The sequence below is a fragment of the Hemiscyllium ocellatum genome, chromosome 32, assembly GCF_020745735.1.
Source record: "Hemiscyllium ocellatum isolate sHemOce1 chromosome 32, sHemOce1.pat.X.cur, whole genome shotgun sequence".
In the NCBI taxonomy this organism is placed as follows: Eukaryota; Metazoa; Chordata; class Chondrichthyes; order Orectolobiformes; family Hemiscylliidae; genus Hemiscyllium; species Hemiscyllium ocellatum.
The window spans coordinates 48,776,012-48,801,328 of record NC_083432.1 but is presented as its reverse complement, the minus strand read 5'-3'; the positions used below and the strand labels follow the sequence as shown (position 1 = coordinate 48,801,328).

The following is a 25,317-nucleotide window of genomic DNA, read 5'->3' as shown; positions in this document are numbered from 1 at the left end:
TACACGCATCACCCTCTGCATTAAAAAGTTACCTCTCAGTTCATTTTCAAATCTTTCCCCTCTCACCTTAATCCTATGCCCTCTAAGTTTGGACTCCCTTACCCTGGGAAACAGACCTTGGCCATTCACCCTATCCATGGCCCTCATGATTTTATAAACTTCTAGGAGGTTACCCCTCAGCTGCTGATGTTCCAGGGAAAAAGGCCCCAGCCTTTCCCTACAGCTCAAACCGTCCAGTCCTGGCAACACCTTTGTAAATCCTTTCTGCATCCTCTCAAGTTTAACAACATCTTTCCTATAGCAGGGAGACCAGAATTGTATGCAGTATTCTAAAAGTGGCCTCACCAATGTCCATTAACAGAGACATGACCTACCAACTCTTGTACCCAAATGCACTGACCAATGAAGGCAAGCGTACCAAACACCTTCTTCACCACCCTGTCAACCTACAACTCCACTTTTAAAGAACTATGCGCCTACACCCCTAGGTCTCTTTGTTGGGCAACACTCTCTAGGACATTAACTGTGTAAGTCCTTCCCTGGTTTCCCTTACTAAAGTGCAACATCTCGCATTTATCTAAACTAAACTCCATCTGCTACTCCTTGGTCCATTGGCCCATCTGGTCAAGATCCCATTATACTCAGAGGTAGCCTTCTTCACTGTCATCTTGAACTCCTGGAGATTCCAGGCAGTATTGAATGGTTGGTGAGTGGGAAGAACACAAGACTCTGCACTTTGAGGTATATCTCATGAATATCAGCATCATTAGTTCACAGAATCATCCACCCCAAAGAGGTGGCCCCATTTGGCCCATTGTTTCTCTGGTGTTCATGTTCATTATTCTTCTACCACAGCTCTGAAGATTGCTCCTTTATTGCTCCAATATATCTGAAATAACTCCACAGAGGCTGGTATCCCATCACCAAGGCACCCTTTATTTACAAGTGGAGAGCCCTTGCCACTGATCCAGCTCCCTCAGAGCCTGCTCGAAGAGTGAACAGGATGTCCGACTCTCCTGTTTTTCTGTCAGCCAGGGCTCACTGATTCGGCCAAGTTAACAGCCCCAATCAGGGAACTCATTCTATGGGGTCCACCTGGCTGACCTCGTTATAATCTCTACAGTATCCATTTGGTAAAACTGGCCACAACCCATCTTGGAGTTAAGGCTCTTGGCACAAGGTGCTGATGTTAACCTTGGTATATCCTGACACTGACCCAAGAGAAAAGGTCCTGAGAAGTTCTCTTCCTTTGCTGGGGACCACCAACTCCATGGTGATCTAGAATACTTTCTGCTGCTTGGTTCAGGCTCTGCAAAGGGTCATCAGCCTTAAAACTAAACCTATGTTAATTATAATGACTGGTTAAGTCTGGGAGGTGGGCGATACGAGATTCACACATGCTGTTGCGATACTCGCGTAGTGTTTACAGAATTTACTGAATGGGAAAGGTGTTCCTCTGTCTGTCCAGGAACCAATAAATCTGAAAATAAAAGTGTTTCAGGAGATAGGCAAGGCTTCAAACCCAAACTTACAAACACAATTCTAATTGCCCTGAATTCAGGCTGTAAATCTCTCCCACATCCCCAACATCACAAAAGGAAGTGACCAACCCATAATGATCAGACCATTTATCACACTGTGGGATCTGACTGCATCACAGTCTAATTCACAGTCACAGTTCCTGCATTACAACAGTCACTACACCTTCCAAAATAAACTTTGTTGCCTGTAAAGTAGCTCAGGATGTCCTGACGCTGTGATAAAGGTGCTATATAAATACAAAGTTCTCTCTCTTTTCTTAGAACAAGCTGGTGTTGGAGTCCAGGGTGAAATCCAGGAAGTGTCACGCAGGGGAGAAGAGGTCGTGATCAGATCTGCCTTTCTCGGTAGTATGTACCAAACACCTGTGTCACAGTTTGGATCTGGATTTGTTGGACGGGTTGGGAAGAGTATAAAATGGCAGCTGGGAAAAGGGTAAGATTCCTGCTTCATTTTAACAGCGACCATTTGATCTGATCCTTTGCTGACTGAAGGACCTAGAAAAAGATGACAGATTGTTATTAGATTAATGCTGTTTAAATAAATTTCCTCATTCTGCTTAACCTTTGCTTTTCACCTCACTTGTATCTCTTTACTGTGTCCAGAATCCCTCTAGCACCTCTACAAATACCTTCAGCATGAAGACTTCAATAGGTATTTGGATCCATTATTGGATGTGAAGATAGTTATGGTAAACAGGGAGATGGGAAAGCAACAGTACACAAATTAAGCATGAAAATTACAAGAAATAAAAACACGAGACTGTGACTGTTATTAAAGTGATGTCCTCAACTCATTCTCCTTGAAAGTCACTCATTCGTAGTGACAAAGCCAGTATTGTAGCTCAATGTTATACAGTGACAGACCTGCAACCAGTGCTGTATCCCAGCGTTGTATAGAGATAGACTGAAGATTATATTTAAGCCACTAAGCTGGTCACACCTGCTGGGAAAGGTCCCAGCTCATTCTTTAAATCTCTTGGGTACAGGTGCTGCCTGTGTCTGAAAATACTGGCTTTGCTCTCACACACTGGTGACCTGTGCTACTTGTTCCATTTGGAGTAAGAGATAAACATTTCAACTTGTTTAGGAATCCGACACAATGGACCATCCCTAGTAAATAGTCAGCAATAAATCTAATGGGGAATTGAGGAGAGCTACCCAGACACAGACAGCAATTAGATTGTGCACCTTGCTCCCATACAGGTTAGATATACAGTCACTCATGAGAGAGAAAGGAAAGGGAAGAATCTGGAGCGAGAGGAAGTGGGGGCATGAGGTGGTGCAGACTCTGGTGACAAACAGAAACACCAACATGGAACTGTTAAACCAAGGATGTAGACATGATAAGCCCAATAGCCTCTTTCTGCACAGTAACTGTCTGTGATTCTGTGTCCAGTTCTGTGCTAGAATTCAGACATACAGATGGCAGAGAGAGAGACTTACATTGTTAGTGACTCCAAGCCTCCTGGAGATTTGCTACACAGACAAGACAGAGACATGGGATTAGAACATGTAGCTCAAACACATTGCACACTGCACTGCAGCTGGAACGGAGTTAGCTGGACTGCCAACCCCTGGGAGGCTAGACAATCGGTAGACACAGAGAGGAGGAGTAGTTTTTGAGGTGGGGTGAAGTATAGAACAAGGACAATAGATTGTGGCTTCTGAAACCAGCATCACTCTTCACACAGAGGGCAGGGCAGTGGAATTCTGGAATTGTCTTTCCCCAAAGAGCTGTGAAGAGAGAGTCAATTGGACACTGCAAGATTGACGCTACATTGATGATGTGTGTGTGTGTGTGTGTGGAAGCGCGAGAGGGGTACTCTAAAGGACACTGGACAAGCAGTTAGGGAAGTGCTCATTAGTCACAATCTGACTGTGAAAGACACAGGAGGCTGAGAGACATCGTCCTAGACCAATAGCCCTTCCTTCAGAAAGGAATATCACAAAATAAGCTTAATATTTCTCGTTAAGTTTTCATTCCCCGAAATGCAATCCAGCAACATCTGTTCCTGAAGTATTTTCTACATCTTCCCTCTACTGGAGAGTTTCTAACAGAAGGGTGCAGGGGACATCTCCATCAGGAAGCAATCCTGTCGTGGGAGCCCAGACAGCGCCTGTCATCTGGGGCTAGGGTGGGGTAAGAAGCTCAAGCTCAGTCCCTCTCTCCAACCAGACATTTGCTGTCTGACTCAGCAAGCAGGCCTGTGACCAGTGGAGTGCCACAAGGATTGGTGCTGGGTCCACTACATTTCATCATTTATACAAATAAACTGAATGTGAGCATAAGAGATACAGTTAACAAGTTTGCAGATAACACCAAAATTGGAGGTATAGTGGACAGTGAAGAAGGTTACCTCAGATTACAATGGGATCCTAACCAGATGGGCCAATGGGCTGAGAAGTGGCAGATGGAGTTTACTTCAGATAAGTACTTCAGAGGTGCTGCATTTCGGGAAAGCAAATCTTAGCAGGACTTATACATTTAATGGGAAGGTCCTCAGGAGTGTTGCTGGACAAAGAGACCTTGGAGTGCAGCTTCATAGCTCCTTGGAGTCACAGGTAGGTAGGATAGTGAAAGTGGTGTTTGGTATGCTTTCCTTAATTGGTCAGAGTATTGAGTACAGGAGTTGGGAGGTCATGTTGTGGCTGTACAGGACATTGGTTAGGCCACTATTGGAATACTGTGTGCAATTCTGGTCTCCTTCCTATCGGAAAGATATTGTGAAACTTGACAGGGTTCAGAAAAGATTTACAAGGATGTTGCCAGGGTTGGAGGATTTGAGCTATAAGGAGAGGTTGAATAGACTAGGGCTGTTTTCCCTGGAGCATCAGAGGCTGAGGGGTGACCTTATAGAGGTTTACAAAATGATGTGGGGCTTGGATAGGATAAATAGACAAAGTCTTTTCCCTGGGGTCGGGAGTCCAGAACTAGAGGGCAAAGGTTTGGGGTGAGAGGAGAAAGATATGAAAGAGACCGAAGGTGCAACTTTTTCACACAGAGGGTGGCACGTGTATGGAATGAGCTTCCAGAGGAAATGATGGAGGCTGGTACAATTGCAACATTTAAAAGGCATTTGGATGGGTATATGAATAGGAAGGGTTTGGAGGGATATGGGCCGGGTGCTGGCAAGTGGGACTAGATTGGGATGGGATATCTGGTCGGCATGGACGAGTTGGACCAAAGGGTCTGTTTTCATGCTCTACGTCTCTATAACTGCATGACTCTAAGCCCATTCAACAGGACATTGAACAATGACATACAAGCATCAAAAGGTTACAGGAGAAACACGTCTCGCTTTTAAAACACAGGCAAACAGTGTACAAGAGACAGACACAGTAACGCAACGAGGATTGTGAACGATGGGACGAGACAGAGTTCCTGGTGTTGCTGTGAACTTTGTAGGGCTTCACTCTCAGTAAACACCAGACAAGAACAGAGGGAGTGTTTGGTTCAGTTTGACAGTTTTCTCAGAGAAGATGATTTCAATTTGCCCCCCAGTCTCTAGCCGTCTTTCAAATCATTCCAAGTTTTACTTTCAAAATAAAAAGGTTAAACAGGTTAGACAGCCCCTGGTGGGTGCTGACAAAAAATGTTCGAGGGGTGGAAAAAACAAATCAAAATTAAAATGTCATCTCCGTGTCAGCAGTGACGATGCCCCTCACATTCTGGGTCGATTCTCCTTCGAAATGATTCAGCTGCCTCATCTATGACTTTCCCTCCATCATAAGGTCAGAAGTGAGAATGTTCACCGATGATTGCACAATGTTCAGCACCATTCACCAGTCCTCAGATACTGAAGCAGTCCATGTTCGAATGCAACAAAATCTGGACAATATCCAGGCCTGGGCTGACAAATGGCAAGTAACATTCATGCCACACAAATGCCAGGCTATGACCATCACCAGTAAGAGACAGAGACAATCTAACTGCTGCCCCCTGACATTCGACACAGTGTTACTATCACTGAATTGCCCAATATCAACATCCTGGGGGTTACCATTAACCAGAAACTCAACAGGACCCACCACCTCGACAGGTTACAGACTAGGAATACTGTGGCAAGTGACTCAACTCCCCAAAGCCTGTCCACCATCTATCAGATGGAGGTCAGGAGTGCAATGGAATACTCCCCACTTGCCTGGATGGGTGCAGCTCCATCAAGAGGTTTGACCCCATCCAGGACAAAGTAACCCGCTTGATTAGCTCCACATCCACTCCCTCCACCACTGACACTCAGGAGCAGTGTGTAGAGGTTTCTGTCTAGCTTTGATAGTGTTTGATCCAGTCTCTCTGATATAGTGTTTGACTATTTAAGGGTCAGTGATGAACAAGAGGAAATGAAAAGTGGGATGATTGTGGAATCAATGTGAATAGAACCCGTCTCACAGGGTGGAAGTGACTGGCATCACAAGGAAGTCCTACCTGTGCCATACTTTGCTCTGTTAAAGGAGTATCATCAACCTGGAGGGGTAGAGGAAAAAAACTCAATTGAAATCTCAAGTCCTGAGGAGTCATAATCTACAATGCCACCCACAACAGGAATGCCAATTTTGCATCTTTCAAATAATGGAAATTATAAGAGTTTCAATTGCAGAAGTTCAGTGGAAAATGAGAGAGAAAGGAAAACAATTATACACACAAGACTACAAAGGCCAACCATGACCTCTGAGCGTCAGTGAGTGAAGTTACCTTTTGAAGTGTAGTTGCTGTTGTAACATAGGTAACTCAGCAACCAATTTGAATCAAATTGAATGAACTGAGGCACAGTGAAAAGCTTTGTCTTGCGAGCAATACAGGAGGATCACAGAGTTAAGAAGCGTTGACAATAAATAATAGGTAAACAGCAGCAAAAACAAAAACACAGGTGGATGTTAAGAGATAAAACAGTTATTAGTAATTTTTAAAAACATGGTATTAAGTTTAAGATTATAGAACGATTGTAGGAAACAGGAAACTTAGATCTCCACGAAGGAGCTCGCAAGGAGTCAACCATATCCGGCAAAGCTCTCACAAACAGCAAGGAGGTAAATGCTGACAGAATCATAGCAACATTTATAAAGCTCACAACCACCTTCGAAAGCAGTTAAGGATGGACAGTAAATGCAGGCCGAGCCAATGGCACCCACAACTAATGAGCAAATGAAAGAAAGCACTGAAGGCCATTCAATCTAGCTCTTCAAAAATAAAAAAAAAACACAATCCAATCATTCCTGCTCCCCAAAATCCCGGCAATTTTTAAAAAAGTCTTTCTAATATTTATATTATTCCTTTTGCAAGCTGCTGCTATTATCTTGCTTCCAATTCCCCATCAGATAACACATTCCAAAATTCTAACCACTCATTGCTTCAATAAAGTTCTGTCTTATCTCCTAATGATGTTTTGGTATAAAATTCTGTCTTTTGTTACTGCTTCCATCACACTGTCAGCTCATCTTCTACAAACACTTTGTAAGTTTTCTCCCACATTTATTTTCTACCTCTAGCTCATCTGACTCATGCTCTCCCTCTCCCTTTCTGTTTAAATAAATCTTTCAGCAAATGTTGTACTTCCCCTACGTTCTGCTGTACTACGGACAGACAGACAGAGAGAGGGAGAGCACATCTGGTCAGGACAATTGATAGCACACCACCAATGGACTGTAATTAAAAAATCAGGGATGTGGAAATAGCCCAAGGTGGACAAGCAGAGAAAGATCCCTATAAATGTCTGATCCTGCAGTAAAAACAAAGGGTCAGTTAGACTCGAATGTCAGCTCTTCTCTCTCCTTACAGATGCTGCCAGACCTGCCGAGATTTTCCAGCATTTTCTCTTTTGGTTTCCGATACTGCAGTGACTGGCTATTTACATAACCCAGCCAAGCCTGGAAGAAGTCTGACATTTAAATTATAGACCTTGCTGTGCCCCTTGACCTACACTGACCAACCTATCGTGAGGTCCCAGCATTTACTAACTCAGTTTGGGGGTGGGTTGCTTATCCATTTCAACAGCACACTGCATTAAGTTGTGGGCGGCACGGTGGCACAGTGGTTAGCACTGCTGCCTCACAGCGCCTGAGACCCGGGTTCAATTCCCGCCTCAGGCGACTGACTGTGTGGAGTTTTAACGTTCTCCCCGTGTCTGCGTGGGTTTCCTCCGGGTGCTCCGGTTTCTTCCCACAGTCCAAAGATGTGCAGGTCAGGTGAATTGGCCATGCTAAATTGCCCGCAGTGTTAGGTAAGGGGTAAATGTAGGGGTATGGGTGGGTTGCGCTTCGGCGGGTCGGTGTGGACTTGTTGGGCCAAAGGGCCTGTTTCCACACTGTAAGTAATCTAATCTAATGTCACACCCTTTAAAAGTGAAAAATCATATCAACATAAACCATACAAAAAAGGTAAAAACTACATTTCCCAAATCAGAGCATTACTCTCCTTGCTCCTCCTCATTTCAGTGGCCATCATCCATGTGAGAATCCCTCAGAGGATATTTTCCCTCTACAACCTGGGGACCATTGGAAAACCCCTTACTGTCAGCCTTTGCTCATTGGGTAACACAATCATTTCAAATTTAAGTAATGCCAGACTTGAGCGCTTGATCCCGCACTGGCCAATCCCGGCCCGGGGCCGAGGGGGATCCCACACTGGCAGAAGGGCTGCTACATGGAACCCAAGCACAAATGGTCACCTCAGTTGGTTGCAAAAGATCCAATGGCCACCATTTTTAAGAGTGAACATGTTATTTGTGTCCAGGACAAAATAAGTCCCTTGAAATGAACACAGCAAAGAGTTAATTTGGTGATTATCACATGGCTGTTTGTAGGACCTTGCCATGTACAGGTTGGGTGTTGTGTTTCCTACATTACAACAGTGACCACACTTTTTAAAAAGTTCAACATTAGCTGTAATGTGCACTAGAAAATCCAGAGATTGGAAATGTGCTATAGAGCTATTTTGTGATTATGCTGCTATGTGCCAGGACATCCCGATGGTGGGTGGTGACCCCCACGAGGGGCAGCTGCTGACACTTTGGGCTGGAGAGTTACCAGACAGCACTCACTGCAGTCGACCTCTGACCGTGTGCCAACACCTGTGTGGCCCCTTTAAATCCTCAGGGTTTTTTTTAAAATAGTAGGCAAAGTGTGACAGGCTGTCACTGTGCTCTTGCAAAGTTCAAGGGAAAAGCAGGTCCTTTTCATTTTGGATGAAGCAGCTCCCAGCATTAGGTTTTACAGCACCCTCTCCCTCAATTATACCATCAAGCCCCATTCACGTTCTCACAGCAACTTCCAAAAATACCACAAAATAAAATCAAAACAGCGTCACAAAAGAGAAAAATGTTTGGGAAGAGCTATCTTATGCTCTCCATGAGGCTGTTCCCAGCAGCACCTCATTGTAGAAATGTGGTGGTGAAGTACAGGTCCCATCAGGAGCTTATTGAATGAGAGTAGGAGAAAGTGAGGACTGCAGATGCTGGAGATCAGAGCTGAAAAATGTGTTGCTGGAAAAGCACAGCAGGTCAGGCAGCATCCAAGGAGCAGGAGAATCGATGTTTCGGGCATCGATTCTTCTGCTCCTTGGATGCTGCCTGATCTGCTGCACTTTTCCAGCAACACATTTTTCAGCTCTGATCTCCAGTATCTGCTGTCCTCACTTTCTCCTATTTGATTTTAACCTACTGTGAATCTTCTTGCAAGGATGCCTTCCTTGAAGAAGTTCTCTTCCTCCCTTTCCTGAAGAAGGGCTTATGCCCGAAACGTCGATTCTCCTGCTTCTTGGATGCTGCCTGACCTGCTGCGCTTTTCCAGCAACACATTTTTCAGTTATTGAATGAGAGCACAGGTTTGATGGGCAGAATGGCCTACCCCTACTGGTGTCCTCATGATCCAACTCTCTACCAAACTCAGTTGCATTCACAAATTCCTCACTGCACCATCCTCATAACCTTCCAATTTCCTCAGTGATGGCGTCAGTAGTACTGCTGATGATATTGTACAAAGCGATAAATACACACCAGTCTACCAGTGGTAAACTCCTCTTCAGCTGGACAGACACTTCCATGTGACAGCATGCAGGAAGGGCAGACCACGTCCCATACCTGCTCTAGCTGCTGTTAGTTCAGAGGCCGGTGGGACTGGTCTTCACTGTTCCCGCTGCTCGTCAGATAGTCAAACAGAACAAAGCCATAGGCTGATTCAGAGTCTGCCTGGCAGAGAGAAAAAGAGAGGGAAAGAGAGAAAGAGAGACAGACACACACAGAGACAGAAAACAGCAAAGAACAAAAGATATAGTCATCCCTAAGCAGGAGATTGCAAACAAGGGTGTTGATATGTGGAATGTTCTGGGACAGATACTTACCCTGAAATTCACTTTCTGAATGACCTGTTGTGGATCACTCTCCAGAATGACCCTGTCAGAGCAGGAGAGGGACAAAGTAAATTTGACACGACAATGGTTTATTTGATGTTAATCCAGCTCCCTCACCCCGGAAGACATCACATTTGTTAGGCCACTGTATTGCTGATGGCACACCATCAGTTAAAACTCTACAGCCCACTATGTATAGAGTGCTTCTTGATATCACCCCCCACCATAGGCTGACCCCAACTTTAAGAATTTGTCCCTAGTTCTGAATCTTCCACATTCCCCAAAACTAGAGGGAAGTTTCCCTCCATAGACCCTATAAATTACTGTTTTAATTTTAACACCTGAATTAGATTAAGTTAATCTTCTGAACACAACATGATCGATATCAATTTACACAGTTGGTCCTTGTAACTTAACCCTCAAATAGCAAGAAACTGGAAAGCCCTGGGATGGCAATTTCTTGACACAGTGAATTTCTCAGAAAAGAAATATAAAATGTATAAAATCTAGCCTCACCCGCCATCCACAACTTCATCCAAGATAAGCAGCAACCCATCCATATTCTCCATTAGAGATTTCTTCTCTACATTTTTCCTGAAATTGTAAAATTAATTTTCAACAAGTACAAAGTGAAGGTTAAATGCCCTGACAATCTCTGAACCAGCCACAGTTGATAACAACAATGAAAAGCTAACTATGTGCATTATTATGGCATCTTAAATACATTAATCGGAGACATTTCGCAGGAACACAATAAAAACAAAAGTTAGTGAAGCAAATGAGGAAGCTGTAGGGCAGATGACCAAGGTGTGATTATAGGAGAGCTGGTGAGACAGCAACTGTAAAATAGAGGGAGTAAAAACATGAGACCATGAGCAACAAGATGGAGAAACAGTGAGCAAGAGAATGAGCACTATAGGGAGTTAACTGAGAGCCTAAGGCTTAAACAATTGAAGGAACTCCAACCAGTGAGGGCACTCCAACCAGTGATAGAACTAAAAGGAGTTAGAGATATATCAAGAAGGCAAAACTGTAGGAACACCTTTGGAGGAGGCTACAGAGTTGGCGAGGAGGGAGGCCTCATCAGGATCTGAATAGCTGAATGAGAAATCTTGAAACCGGGATGTTGCTGGATTGGGAACCAATGAAAGGCAATGGCCACATGGACCATGTGGGGAAAGTTAGGATATGGGCAGCAGATGTTGGAGAAGCTCAAGTATTTCACTCTCGTCTAAAGGCAGCAAACAGCACGGAAAGGGTTTCTGCCGAGGGGCCAAGGCAGGTGCTGAAGCATCGGATTTTATGTGCGTGTGAGAGCGAGTGTGTATGCACGCGAGAGTGAGTGTGAGAGTTCAGAAACCTGGCTCTGGGTTAATGAGGGCCAAGGTTACAAACAAAAACACTCAAATTCAGGCTGAGACCACAGCCTGGGCTGAGCAGAAATCAAATTGATGAGAAGGGAATGGGGATGATGGGAGAAGAGAGAATAATATTTTCGTAGGCTTACACAGGTTAAAAGTTTTGACTTAAGCAAGAGTTGTTAAAGAAAATTTCTTACCGTAACATTTGGCTTAAAGAGTCGAACAGGCAGTTGAGAACGGCCATTAACATGAGCTGTAAATAGACAGGATTTGTTATACATTACACAGACCATGATATTGTAAATGAATGCCCTTTACGTAATGACAGTAATAGACTATAAGGAGAAAACCAGAATGCAGCTGACAGTATTTGTAGTCACACCTATGACACCAGAAAACATCAGTAAAAAGGTAAACTAGAGAAAGAATATAAGTGAAAGGCAGAGGCAGAATTGGGTTCTAAGGTTGGTGTTATGAAGCTGAAGGAGTGTACTGTACCTTTAAGAGAAAGTGAAAACTGTCAAACACCTGTCGTCATGTCCATGCGCTAGAAAATTTAAAAATGTAACGTTTGGCTGTGAAATAAATGGCTAAGCTTGATTGCTATGTTTTCACAACAATTTGAATTCAACCATCTAAATTATGCCCCAAGATACTAAAACCCAATCGCATTTGAATTTTACTGTTTTGACAACATTTAACCAATGAGATGATCCAATGTTTTGGAGTATAAAAAGCAGGCATTTTGGACAGTTAGCCATCAAGAAAAAGAGCACCTACTGCCAGTACAGACTGCCTGCAACCCTTCTCTCTGAAAGGTATCTTTTCACATGAAACAGCTTTGCAGTAGAAGACCAAAGACGAACCAGGGAGATCTACAGAGGATCGACACCACTGGTTTTGGAAATTGGTTTGCTGTAAGTTTAACAGGGGCTTTATTGGATTAGTATATTGTTATAGCGTGGGAGGTAGATAACAAGTTTAAGGGAAAGGAGGTTACAGTTGTTGTTTAAATGTTCTCTTTTAGAATTTTTTTTCTTTAAATAGTGGAATTTGGGTAGTTCTCAGTCACTCATACTTTAACAGATTACAAGGCGAGGTGAGCTCTTCTGTGTGTTTAGTTTGAGTAGCAGAAGGGGTTACCCTGTGTCGTAACAATGGTTTCTTAACAGGTGTACAGTGCAACACCTCAGCGTGGGTAACAGTTAATGACATAACCAGGGAATGGGGCAAGGGAAATTTGGGATGCACGGGAGAATCCAGAGGACACAGATCTTGAAGGGTTGTGGGGTTGGAAGAGTTTACCGAAACAAGGAAAAGAAAGGAGAGATTAGAAAACAAGGTCAAAAAATGCATTAAGGCATTATAGGAAGACCATTTAAAAAATAAGAAAGCAATTTGAAGCAATGAGTACTACAGAGTAAAAAAGCAAGGAGGTGATATTGAACTTTTATAAGACACTAGTTAGACCCTGGCTGGAGTTGTGTATAGTTATGGCCAACCCATTATAGCGAAGATGTGATTGCATTGGAGAGAGTGCAGAAGTGATCTATGAGAATGGTTCTGAGAATGAGAAACTTCAGTGGTGAGGATGGGCTGGAGCATTTGGGTTGGTTCTCCCTGGACAGAAGGAAGCTCAGAAAAGATCTGATCGAGATTTTCAAAAATCCTGAGTGGCCTAAATAGAGTAGACAGGGAGAAGCTGTTCCTGCTCTTGAAGGATTTAAGAATGAGAGAGCATGGATTTAAAGTGATGTGCCAAAAAAAAAAATACAAGGGTGAAGTGAGGCAAACCCTTCTCAGCCAGCAAGTAGTTAGGGTCCAGAGTGCACTGCCTGGAAACGTGGGAGAGGCAGGTTCAACTGAGGTATTCGAGAGGGCACTGGATGGTTACTTGGATAGAAACCATGTGCAAGGATATGGGAGATTGACCCTTAGATTAGATTTGATTCCCTACAGTATGGAAACAGGCTCTTTGGCCTAACAAGTCCACACCGACCCTCAGAAGAGTAACTCACTAAGACCCATTCCCCTACCCTATATTTACCCCTGACGAATGCACCTTACACTGGACAATTTCCCATGGCTAATCCACCTGACCTGCACATCTTTGGACCGAGAGAGGAAACTGGAGCACCCGGATGAAACCCACAGACACAGGGGGAGAATGTACAAACTCCACACAGACATTTGCCCAAGGCGGGAATCAAACCTGGGTGCCTGGCGCTGTGAGGCAAGTGCTAACCACAGTCACTGTGACGCCCTGGGTAATGACGAGCAATGCAGGCATGATGGGCTGAGTGGCCTTCTTCTGTGCTGTAACAATCCGGTGATAGAGAGTGAAAGGAGCTGGGAATGGGTTAGGGCAGAGTTTAGAATCTGCTCAACAATGTCCATGCTGCATGTGTTCTACATTCCTGCCCTCCCACTGTTCACTTCACTCCTTTCCTGTATACACATCCTTCTGTTCCTGTCTGCCTCACGTGTTCAATGTCTTCAGAAACCAGAATTTGGGAACAAACGCCGTCAATGGGTAGAAACCTCCCTGGCCCCAAAAACTGATAACATACTGAGCATGACGATAGACAGACTGAGAATTCGAAGTCGTGAATACTTCCATTTTCTGAAATCCCCATACTGATTGTAAACAAAAGTAATAGGAGATTCTTTCAAGGTTTATGCTGGTGTTGTTCTGAGCTAATTCCAGCAGGAAGCACTGACAGAGGGGTATGCAACAACCTCCACCAGAGGAATTTGGACTCTATCTTGCCACAAATCTGCAGTGTTTCATTACTCAGCGAAAGTGTTTATTTTACCTCATTTTCCTGTGAGTTCCCCACGATGTAAAAGTATAAATCGACCGAACTTTTATAGATGATGGTCAATCCTTCCAGGAATGCAATGTCACCTGTTGCAGTTGTAGGACAGAGGATCAGAATTCCACTTGGATTAAATGGTTTTAGCACGTTCAGTTCTCTCTCATTCTCTAGTCACTGCTTTTTATTTTACAGATGATCTATGTCTTACCTTCCAGCTACCCACTTTGGTTCTGTCTCTCTCACTAGCTTTATCTGATAGAAGTCCATCAATTTCTGGTTTGAAATTTTCAACAATCGTCTGTCTCAGATTTCGGGCGCAGAGAAACAGAACAACCCTGTGTGTGGGGGAAGTGTTCCTGACATCATTCCAGCTATGCCTGCCTCTTCGTAGGATATGTGGAACAGTCCATCTTCCGCAACTACACTGGCACCACCCCCCACCTTTTCCTCTGCTACATCGATGACTGTATCGGCGCTGCCTCGTGCTCCCACGAGGAGGTTGAACAGTTCATCAACTTTACTAACACCTTCCATCCCGACCTGAAATTCACCTGGACTGTCTCAGACTCCTCCCTCCCCTTCCTAGACCTTTCCATTTCTATCTCGGGCGACCGACTCAACACAGACATCTATTATAAACCGACTGACTCCCACAGCTACCTGGACTACACCTCCTCCCACCCTGCCCCCTGTAAAAACGCCATCCCATATTCCCAATTCCTTCGTCTCCGCCGCATCTGCTCCCAGGAGGACCAATTCCAACACCGCACAGCCCAGATGGCCTCCTTCTTCAAGGACCGCAGATTCCCCCCAGACGTGATCGACGATGCCCTCCACCGCATCTCCTCCACTTCCCGCTCCTCCGCCCTTGAGCCCCGCTCCTCCAACCGCCACCAAGACAGAACCCCACTGGTTCTCACCTACCACCCCACCAACCTCCGCATACAACGTATCATCCGCCGCCATTTCCGCCACCTCCAAACGGACCCCACCACCAAGGATATATTTCCCTCCCCTCCCCTATCAGCGTTCCGCAAGGACCACTCCCTTCGTGACTCCCTTGTCAGATCCACACCCCCCACCAACCCAACCTCCACCCCCGGCACCTTCCCCTGCAACCGCAGGAAATGTAAAACTTGCGCCCACACCTCCACACTCACTTCCCTCCAAGGCCCCAAGGGATCCTTCCATATCCGCCATAAGTTCACCTGTACCTCCACACACATCATCTATTGCATCCGCTGCACCCGATGTGGCCTCCTCTATATTGGTGAGACAGGCCGCTTACTTGCGGAACGCTTCAGAGAACACCTCCGGGCCGCCCGAACCAACCAACCCAATCACCCCGTGGCTCAACACTTTAACTCTCCCTCCCACTCCACCGAGGACATGCAGGTCCTTGGACTCCTCCACCGGCAGAACACAACAACACGACGGCTGGAGGAGGAGCGCCTCATCTTCCGCCTGGGAACCCTCCAACCACAAGGTATGAATTCAGATTTCTCCAGTTTCCTCATTTCCCCTCCCCCCACCTTGTCTCAGTCGGTTCCCTCAACTCAGCACCGCCCTCCTAACCTGCAATCCTCTTCCTGACCTCTCCGCCCCCACCCCACTCCGGCCTATCACCCTCACCTTGACCTCCTTCCACCTATCCCACCTCCATCGCCCCTCCCCCTAGTCCCTCCTCCCTACCTTTTATCTTAGCCTGCTTGGCTCTCTCTCTCTTATTCCTGATGAAGGGCTTATGCTCGAAACGTCGAATTCTCTATTCCTGAGATGCTGCCTGGCCTGCTGTGCTTTGACCAGCAACACATTTGCAGCTGTGATCGCCAGCATCTGCAGACCTCATTTTTTACTCGAAGATCATTCCAGAGTATCCCAAGTCTGATTTTAAGGTCATGCCTGTTTGTCCTGGAATCTCAATCACCTGGGAAAAACATTTCTCTCCATTTCATAAATCATACACAGTACAAAAAAGTCTGCACCAACAAAAACCTACTCTAAATCTACACTAGTCCCAAGTTCGCACTAAGTTAAAAACTTTGAAGGTTATGGCAAGTGCTACCAAATATCTTTTAAAATGTTGCAAGGTTCCCCCCTTCAACTCTCCTCCAGGCAGCGCATTTCAGATTCCCATCACCCTCTAGCTGAAAACATTTTTCCTCCAATCCCCTCTAAACCTCCTGTCTTTCACCTTAAAACTATGCCCCTTGTTATTGACCTTTCAGATAATTGAGGAACAGCTGCTTCCTATCCACCCTGTTCATGCCCCTCACACCTGATGAAGGAGCAGCGCTCCGAAAACTAGTACTTCCAAATAAACCTGTTGGATTTTAATGTCATAATCTTATACACCTCTATCAGGTCCCCTCTCAGCTCAAAAGAAAACTACCAGGCTTATCCTGCCTCTCTTCACAGAGAAATATTCCAGGTGACTCACTGGTGAATCTCCTCTGTACCCCTCTCCAGTGTAATTACATCCTTCCTATAATGCAGGGTCCAGAAGTGCACACAGTACTCCAGCTGTGGGCTAACCAAAGCTCCAACATAACCTCTCTGCTCTTATAATCTATGCTGTGACTGATAAAGGCAAGTATCATGTAGGTCTTTTTAACTACACCATAAATCGGTCTTGTCACTCAAAAGTTAAAAATCACACGACACCAGATTATAATCCAACAGGTGTATTTGGAAATTCGTTTAACCTTGTCCACCCCAGTCCAACACCAGCCCCTCCACATCATTGTCACCCATAAGGCATTTGTGAACAAGCACGCCAAGATCCCTGTGAACTTCCCCAATGTCCTGTTCTTTACTGACCACTCCCTTGTCTATTTACTGCTTCTAAAGTGGATCATCTCATGCTTATCAGGGTTAAAATTCCATCTTCCACTGACCTACCCATCTGACCAATCCATTTCTATCCTTCTATAAACTGACACCTTCCTGCTCACTGTCAACCACCCAGCCAATTCTTTCATCCTCTTCAATAGCCACAATAATTCAACTCTTAATTGTCTACTGTAGTCTGTACAGTGGAAAAAGTAAATACTGAAAATATGCAGCATCTGTGAGAGAAAAAAACTGAGTTAACATTTCAGAAGTGGCTTTTTGTCAGAATCAGAAAAGATGTTGCCCGGATAATGACAAGTTCAACAACACTCATCCAGGACAAAGCAGCCCATTTGATCGGCATCACATCTACAAGCATCTACTCCCTCCACCACGACACTCAGTAGCAGCAGTGTGTACCATCTACAAAGTGTATAGCAGAAATTCACCAAAGATCCTTAGACAGCACCTTTCAAATTCACAACCACTTTCATCTAGAATGGCCTTCATAACAAGAGGAATTGAATATAAAAGCAAAGAGGTGCTTCGCAGCTGTACAGGGCCCTGGTGAGACCACACCTGGAGTACTGTGTGCAGTTCTGGTCTCCAAATTTGAGGAAAGATATTCTGGCTATTGAGGGAATGCAGCATAGGTTCACAAGGTCAATTCTTGGAATGGCGGGATTACCTTACACTGAAAGACTGAAGCGACTGGGCTTGTATACCCTTGAGTTTAGAAGACTGAGAGGGGATCTGATTGAGACATAAGATTATGAAAGGATTGGACACTCTGGCAGCAGGAAACATGTTTCCGCTGATGGGTGAGTGCCGAACCAGAGGACACAGCTTAAAAATACGGGGTAGACCATTTAGGACAGAGATGAGGAGAAACTTCTTCATCCAGAGAGTGATGGCTGTGTGGAATGCTCTGCCCCAGAGGGCAGTGGAGGCCCAGTCTCTGGATTCATTTAAGAAAGAGTTGGATAGAGCTCTCAAAGATAATGGAATCAAGGGTTATGGAGATAAGGCAGGAAGAGGATACTAATTAGGAATGATCAGCCATGATTATATTGAATGGCGGTGCAGGCTCGAAGGGCTGAATGGCCTACTCCTGCACCTATTGTCTATTGACAAGGGCTGCAGATAAATGGAACACTACTACCTGTAAGTTTAAATATATTACCATTGCTGGGTCAAAATCCAGGAATTCCCTCCTTAAGGGCATTGTGGGTCTAGCCACAGCACATGGACTGTAGCGGTTCAAGAAGGCAGCTCACCCCCACGTTCCCAAGGGGCATCTAGAGATTGGCAATAATGCTGGCCCAGCCAGTAATACCCATATCTCATGAGTACACTTTTTAATTAAAAAGTGTGTTCAAATCTTTAAGCATTTGTTTACTGACAGGAATTTTGTGAAAGATCTTTAAAATCTTTATTTTCTTTGGAATACTCAGTTACATTTCTCAAAAGAATTTCTAAGAATAGTAGGAAGTGGCTTCCTGACCTGTTGAATATTTGCAGCATTTATTTTATTTTAGATTTAAAGCAGCCACAATAATATTGCCTCTCACTACACTAAATTTCCGCACAACTTAACTCTTCTAGTCCTATCAACAGACTGAATCTGTGCTGCAGGCCTCCAGTTCATCTCTGACCAGGACTACATGCAACTGAGAATAACTCACTTTTTTGTGAGACGTTTTGGAGTCTCATTGAGATATCTGCAAACATTCCAACTCATTTTTATACCTGTTTTCTTATTTGTGTGTGTGGCCCCTTCAATCTCTGTACTTCCATACAATAGTTCTTACTATTTAGAAATTACCCTGAACTTTCTTTCCTGGGTACAAGGTGGATGACCCTAATGCTTCCCTTGCACTGAAATGCATCTGAGACAGTCTACTATTGTAGAAGTGAAGATTTCATGATCAGTTCAAAAGTTACGTTAGTTCTGAGTGTACATAAACACCTTGATAACATAACATCAGCCACCTGTTCTCAATTTGTTGCGCTCACATACTTTGACCTTCCCCCGAGTTCAGTAACTTTGAACAGTTTTCCCATGTATGTTGATCAGCAATAGGATCACCCATTAATAAACTTCCAGATTAACAAGAGAGTCAAAGCACATTGAAGCAGGTGGCAATGTGAGGTTGAGATCATCAGCCATATCTTACTGAATGTCTCAGTGGCCTTGAGGCGGCCAATGGCCTCCTCTTGCTCCTAATTTGTATGTTCTACTCCTGCAGAGGTAGAAGCCTAGTTTAGGCAATATGTCCTTGCAACTGAAGCTGAGTACCATCTGGTTAGTCTCTGCTGTAACCCCTCCAATGCCAATGTACCCTTCCTGAGATGCAGGACCCAGGACTGAAAGGAAACTACTCAAAAGCCGCATTGGCTTTGGCTGTGATAATTGGTCCCACAGGCCCAACAAACCATACAGCCACCCCAAGGAGTGACAGGAGAGGGCAAGGGTGAAGGCAGAAAGATTTAAACCACATTTAACAATGGCACTGGCAAAGGAGGACAAGGACACTTACTGTCACTTTTATGTGTCTTGCTAAAAATATTCTTTTCAAAGTTCCTCTGTTCCTTGGTGGAAGGATACGCATCATCATAATACTATGGAGAGAAAGAAAGAGACAGAGAGGGAGAGCTAGGATCATTCCCATGAATGCTATAGAGGTAACAACAGCTTATCAAACTGCAATCCTTTAGGAGTTACCTTGGCATGTAGACGCTCCCCATCATTGTCCAGGATGATAATTGCTTTGACAGTGTAGAGAGATGGCTCCTAAAAGCAGAGACAAAGGAACAGCTTGTTTCTGAGATTGGTTGGAACTCCCCATTCCCAGCATGGTTGGAGTTGCTGTCAGTGTTCGTTAACATCACCCACAGGGAGTCTGTTAAATGGAGAGGGGGAATCTGCCACTCTTCCTTTTATACCTCACATTGATTATTGTCCTGGGACCATAAATGGGATCTGGAAACCCAGTCAGGGAAATGCAAGCACTCCCCAGCCTAACTGAATCAGAGTCACTCTTGTGTTTCTACAGCACTGTCAAGGTAAGAAGGTAAGGAGTCTGGAGACTGGAGTCGGAATCTAGACATTCCCAATGCAGAACTGAGGGAATGCTACACTGTCAGGTGAGGTGAGCTGTTAAACTTGAGTGAATGAGGGAAAAATGAAGTGGCCTAAAGAAAGATAGACTTATGGTCTAATGGGTGAGGGGAGTGGGGTAAGGGCCTTTTTGTGGTATTTGATGGGACACCATCTTCCAAAAAAGGGAACTGGACATAAAACATTTAAGAAAGACAAAAAAAAACTTACCTGCTTAGACTTGCTGTGGTATCCAAACCTTTCCCCAGGAGGTCTGGCTGGTGATGGAATAGAGCTCAAGTCTCCAACAAAAGTTGTTGACTGGGACTGAGTCTGGATGTTTAAAAAAAGGACCATCCTAGCTGGGGCAGTTGTATTACTTTTTTGTTCAAAGGGAAGGTTACTGTTTGAAAACGGTGTGAAGGTTGATGAGGCAGGGGAGGTGACAAAGGATTCCACTCATTTTAACTGCCTTTGCTTCCCTCCAGATCCAGAGGAGATTGTGGTTAAAGCTGCACAATCAGTGTGAAAACAATTATGCAGACTGTTGCCCTGTCCCTTGGTTTTGCAATGGTCTCTTAGAGTGGCACAGATCCTGGGATATAAATGGGATGTAATTATACTGTAAGAGAAAGTGGTTCCCCATGGTTATGTCCTTCAGGAACTGCAAACCATGAAAAGCAAACATGTTTCATAACACAATATTTACTGAGCCTTTTACAGAGAGAGGACAAAAGAACAAACTTTCAAGGCCTGGTTGACAAAACAAATCAGTTTAAAGCAACACCAGAGACAGACTCAAGTTGAGGGAAAGTGGAAATATGCTATTACATTTCTTTAACAAATCTTTTCTCAACCAATCAAACGCCGTGTGCAATATCTCAGCTTGTGGTGATCATACTGCTCACTAGCTCTAACCCTCCCATTTTAAGAATCAGAAGGCTATTGGTCCAGCCCCATTCTAGAAGACATGAGCACAAAATGTAAGCACCAGTCAGTCCAGTACTGGGAACACTGCACTTTCAGACGTGGAGTCTCAGGGAAGATATTGGACCAAGGCACTGTCTGCATTCAGATGGGTTCCATGCAGCAACTAAGGAAACAAAGTTCTCCTCCATGTCATGGTCAATATTTAGGCTTCAAACAACACATTATCTGGTAATTACTGTTAGTGCGAGAGTGTTGTGCATAGATTGATTCCCAGTTGTCCCTTATATTACATTCTTTAAAACTAACTCAACTGACTTTGGGATGTTTGGAAGTTGTGGAAAGAGTTATTTATACAAATGCAAGTCTCCCTGGAAGTGGAAGCAAGGTTTTGTTTTAAAGTTGGCTGAAAACAGATTTTATAGAAATGCTTTGATGCCAATCAGGAGGAATGGGTCAAACTGACATTTATTTCTCACGTGTATAATCTTTATTATATAAATCCTGAGCTGAAAATGTGTTGCTGGAAAAATGCAGCAGGTCAGGCAGCATCCAAGGAGCAGGAGATTCGACGTTTCGGGCAAGGGCTTATGCCCGAAACGTCAATTCTCCTGCTCCTTGGATGCTGCCTGACCTGCTGCGCTTTTCCAACAACACATTTTCAGCTCTGATCTCCAGCATCTGCAGTCCTCACTTTTTTCCTATATAAATCCTGACTTTTGCATGCGGATACCCTGCCTTTGACACTCAAAGGCTTTAGAGTCACTTGCGGCATACAGATGTTTGAAGATCATGTGGACTTCAGCAAACAAAATCAAACCACTCAATAAGGCTGCCCACCCAAAAACAAATACCAGGGAAATCACTGAAAGAAGTAAGCAACATCATAAACTGTGAATAATGTTGTTTCCATCTGTACTGCTCGGAGTTGACAGAATCCCATAGCTATTTACAGATGTCAGGATACAATACTGAAAGATTACGTGTGTCTGCAAGACAGGATTTTGTAAAACTGCGTGGAGATTACCCCCATATGTAATGCACTGGTACGTCTGGGTAAATTCTCTTCAACACTTCAGGGATCACAAGATGGTGCATACAGAAATTAATCTTAAATATCCAGAAATTGGATATTTGAAACAATTACTAAATTCAATGGAAATATTAAGCATCCTCAGAGAAAGTGGGTTGGTCAATGCCCTCTGGGATGATATTTGGTCTCAAGACAAGAGAAACAAAGTGACTTGGATCCAGTCCACTCCCACCCAGAAGCCAACACCCTGCTCAAGGCCAGGGTGCCCAGTATTGGCAAACAGCTGGCTGCTAAGAGAATTGTTCAGAATTTTTTATGTAAATTTCACATCCCACCCCAGGCATCCCCCCCCCCCCCCCAGGCATCCCCCCCCCCCCTCCCCACATCCTCACCCCTGTCCCCTCATCTCTGCCACCTCCTCCAATCCTGGAAACCTCAAGATTGCTCTGCGTCCCTTCAATTCTGGACTGTGGGTAACTTCTGATTTCGGACACTTGGGCTGCATGTTCCGCACTGGAATTCTTTCTCTAAACTTCTCAGCCTCTCACTTTAACAAAGTATTTGGTCATGGTTCCTAATGTGTGGCTGAATATCAATTGTTTGGTCTAATGTTCCAAAGTGACTCAGTTGCTTCGCTAAACTTACAAAGCATTATACAAATTCTTCAACAGCTAGCAAATGCCAATACTGGGTGTAAATTTTATATTTACAATACACTGGTGACGCGGACCTGTAATGTTTATGGGTACCAAATAAGTGGCACCACACCGATAACAATGTTTGGTAACTTCCTTCACGCACTGCCGCAAGTCACTGGGATTGGTTCAAACATAGTTTGTATTCCCGCTTACCACACTCTGTTGAAGGAACCAGCCGCCTCAAATCTGAAGTTGTGGCAGTTTCATACCCTGCTGTGCTCGCTCCAAGGCCCTGTAAACCGATCCTGCGTTCTGTAAACTGTGTCCCAGGTCCCACCCTGACTGCAACTCAGTGGCGTCTGTTTATTCTTAGACCCCTCCAGCTCAACGTGTCACATACATGAATGAAATAGAGCGACAGTTCCATATGCAAATAACCAGCCCTGTTAGTATTAATTTTGTAGTGAGCTTAAACGGCGAAAATTAAATTAGTAAAACAAATTAACACGAATCTTCCGCCTACTCCTAAAGCAGTCGGATTTGAAGGGAGTATAAAACTCTCTTGTTCCAAGGTCGACATTTAAACGGACTCTCCAAGGTACGAGTGCGTTGAAAAGTTGGTGTTCCAGTTTTTTTTTAACTGCAATTCACACCAATCACCAGTCTCCTGACACAGGCTGCTGCCTGGAACCTTCACACGTGTCTCTGCTAGCGCCACATCACAGGTTCACTCAGAGATCCTCGCTATTTACATAGACAGAAGTACTCAAAAATCGTTCCCAGAGTAAAATACCCCCTTGGACATACCCTTATCTTTTGAAACAGTCAACTTTATAACCACGCGATTTGTATTTATAAATTGTTGAATGTTACAATAAAAAGTTAACTTTTTGATATATATGTATATATACACACACATACAGTATACTCACACGTTAAATAAATGAAGTAACAAACATGGTATCAAAAGTTAACTTTTTAAAATTATATCCTGGTAAAAATTGCCTTCTGGTTAACAACTGGGGAAAGTTTGCAGTATTTAGCCAGTTCGCCTGGTTTCACTTTGTAGTTGGGGTCTTTCCAAAACAAAGTTCTGTCATGCACTGACTTTTTTTCAGTTACAGAGCCAGAGTGTATGACAGAACCTTCGGCTTGGAAGACCTCTGCACGGCAGATCCTCAAGTCAAGTCAGGAATAACCCCAACAGACCGACTTTTGTTTAAAGAAATCCCATTTTGGTCGGAGCAAGACTCTTTCTCTAAACGTTTCTTTCCAAATGAACACAACATCGGCACAAATCAGATCAGCAAAAAAAAACTTTTCTTTCAATTTCGTGCTCTCCTCCCCTCCCCCCAAACATATGGGGATTTACATGCGAACCTGCATTTACAGGTTTAGCTGCATTTTTACTGGAACAATCTTTTCATTTCATTTCATTTTACAAAAGAAAAGTTAGCGACGGATTCTGGTCGTTAAGAAATCTGGTTCGGTTTCATTACAGAGTCGCAGACTGTGCAGGGTCTATATCTGTGCAAACTGGCATGTGAAAAATGTCAGAGCAACACATCGGAGCCAATTCAGCGAGAAAGCACAGGGAGCCTGGGGAGGGAGACTGACTTCACCTTACTCACAATCTGTTTCACCAAGGCATCATCCACCGAAAGTGACATGACCTAAACAATGGAAGAAAGATACTTGAAATGTACACCCCATACCAGTGCTGACGGATCCATGTTGCGGTAGTGCCGACGTGGACAAATCTTTCATCCACTCCCAGCCTCTATGACTGGCTCCCTCGCCATAGGAGGGTTTATTTAGGCTGCAATGGTGTATGACGGGATTCTGGATGACTCCCAGCTGCTTGCTCTCATTTGGTTTGACTCGAATTCCTTGTTTCCATCCCCCCCCCCTCATTTCTCTATTGCAGTTGTGATTTTGGGTTGGAAGGCGCTGCTAAGTACTACATTCACAGAACCCAACTGCAAATATACAAAATCAGATTGCTGTCAATTTTTTTTCCCAATCAAACTGTTCAGGGATGTTGGGACACAACACCTGGGGTAGATGGAACCTGAATCCAGGCCCCCTGGCTCAGAGAAAGCGGCACTACCATTCTGTCATGCATCTTTAAAGATCGAGGTGTGTTCTCTAACATAATTTGCATATTTCCCAATCTGACATCCCCCCCACACTGTTTTAAGACTACAGTATCACTTCCACTTTGTTTTCAGGATTTCTGAAATACCTGATACGTGAAAAGTTACATTTCTATAGCACTATTAACCACCACAGAATATTCCAAAGCTTTCTGTCCAGTAAAAACTCATAAAACATACTCTAAAGGACCTGTGCAGGGGACAATTATTATCTTTGCTATTGACATAATGTACCCTATCTCCCTATAGGAAACCATATCAATTTTGTACATAGCAAACTCCACAAATAGCAGTGTGATGACCAGGTTACCTAGTTGAGTGATATTGATTGTACTGTAAGTATCAGGGAAAATATCCTTGATCAGTTTCTTCAAAATAATTTCAATTCTTGTACATCTGAGGGTCAGCACCAGCTCCATAGCCAAGAAAGCCCAGCAGCGTCTGTACTTTCTGCGCAGGCTGAGGAAAGCCCACCCCGACCCGCCCATCCTCACCACATTCTACAGAGGGTTCATTGAGAGTACCCTGAGCTGCTGCATCACTGCTTGGTTCAGGGAATTGAACCG

General features: G+C 44.2%; 1 protein-coding gene across 4 annotated transcripts; it reads right to left on the bottom strand.

The window, feature by feature from the left end:
- Positions 1–915: 915 nt before the first annotated feature.
- LOC132830798 (coatomer subunit zeta-1-like) lies at positions 916–24,404 on the bottom strand. Of its 4 annotated transcripts, none has more exons than XM_060848652.1 (10): positions 24,311–24,404; positions 19,623–19,691; positions 19,438–19,519; positions 14,063–14,154; positions 11,444–11,499; positions 10,402–10,479; positions 9,877–9,928; positions 5,968–6,006; positions 2,985–3,017; positions 916–2,036 (listed from the first exon to the last, which is right to left on the bottom strand). In XM_060848652.1, exons 1-10 carry the CDS (start codon positions 24,326–24,328, stop codon positions 1,989–1,991), a joined length of 567 nt encoding a protein of 188 aa, XP_060704635.1. In that variant the 5' UTR covers positions 24,329–24,404; the 3' UTR covers positions 916–1,988. The 4 variants fall into 4 exon arrangements, with proteins under 4 accessions (XP_060704635.1, XP_060704634.1, XP_060704637.1 ...); XM_060848651.1 differs by lacking the exon at positions 24,311–24,404 and adding an exon at positions 24,227–24,306; XM_060848654.1 differs by lacking the exons at positions 2,985–3,017; positions 24,311–24,404 and adding an exon at positions 24,227–24,306.
- Positions 24,405–25,317: the final 913 nt, after the last annotated feature.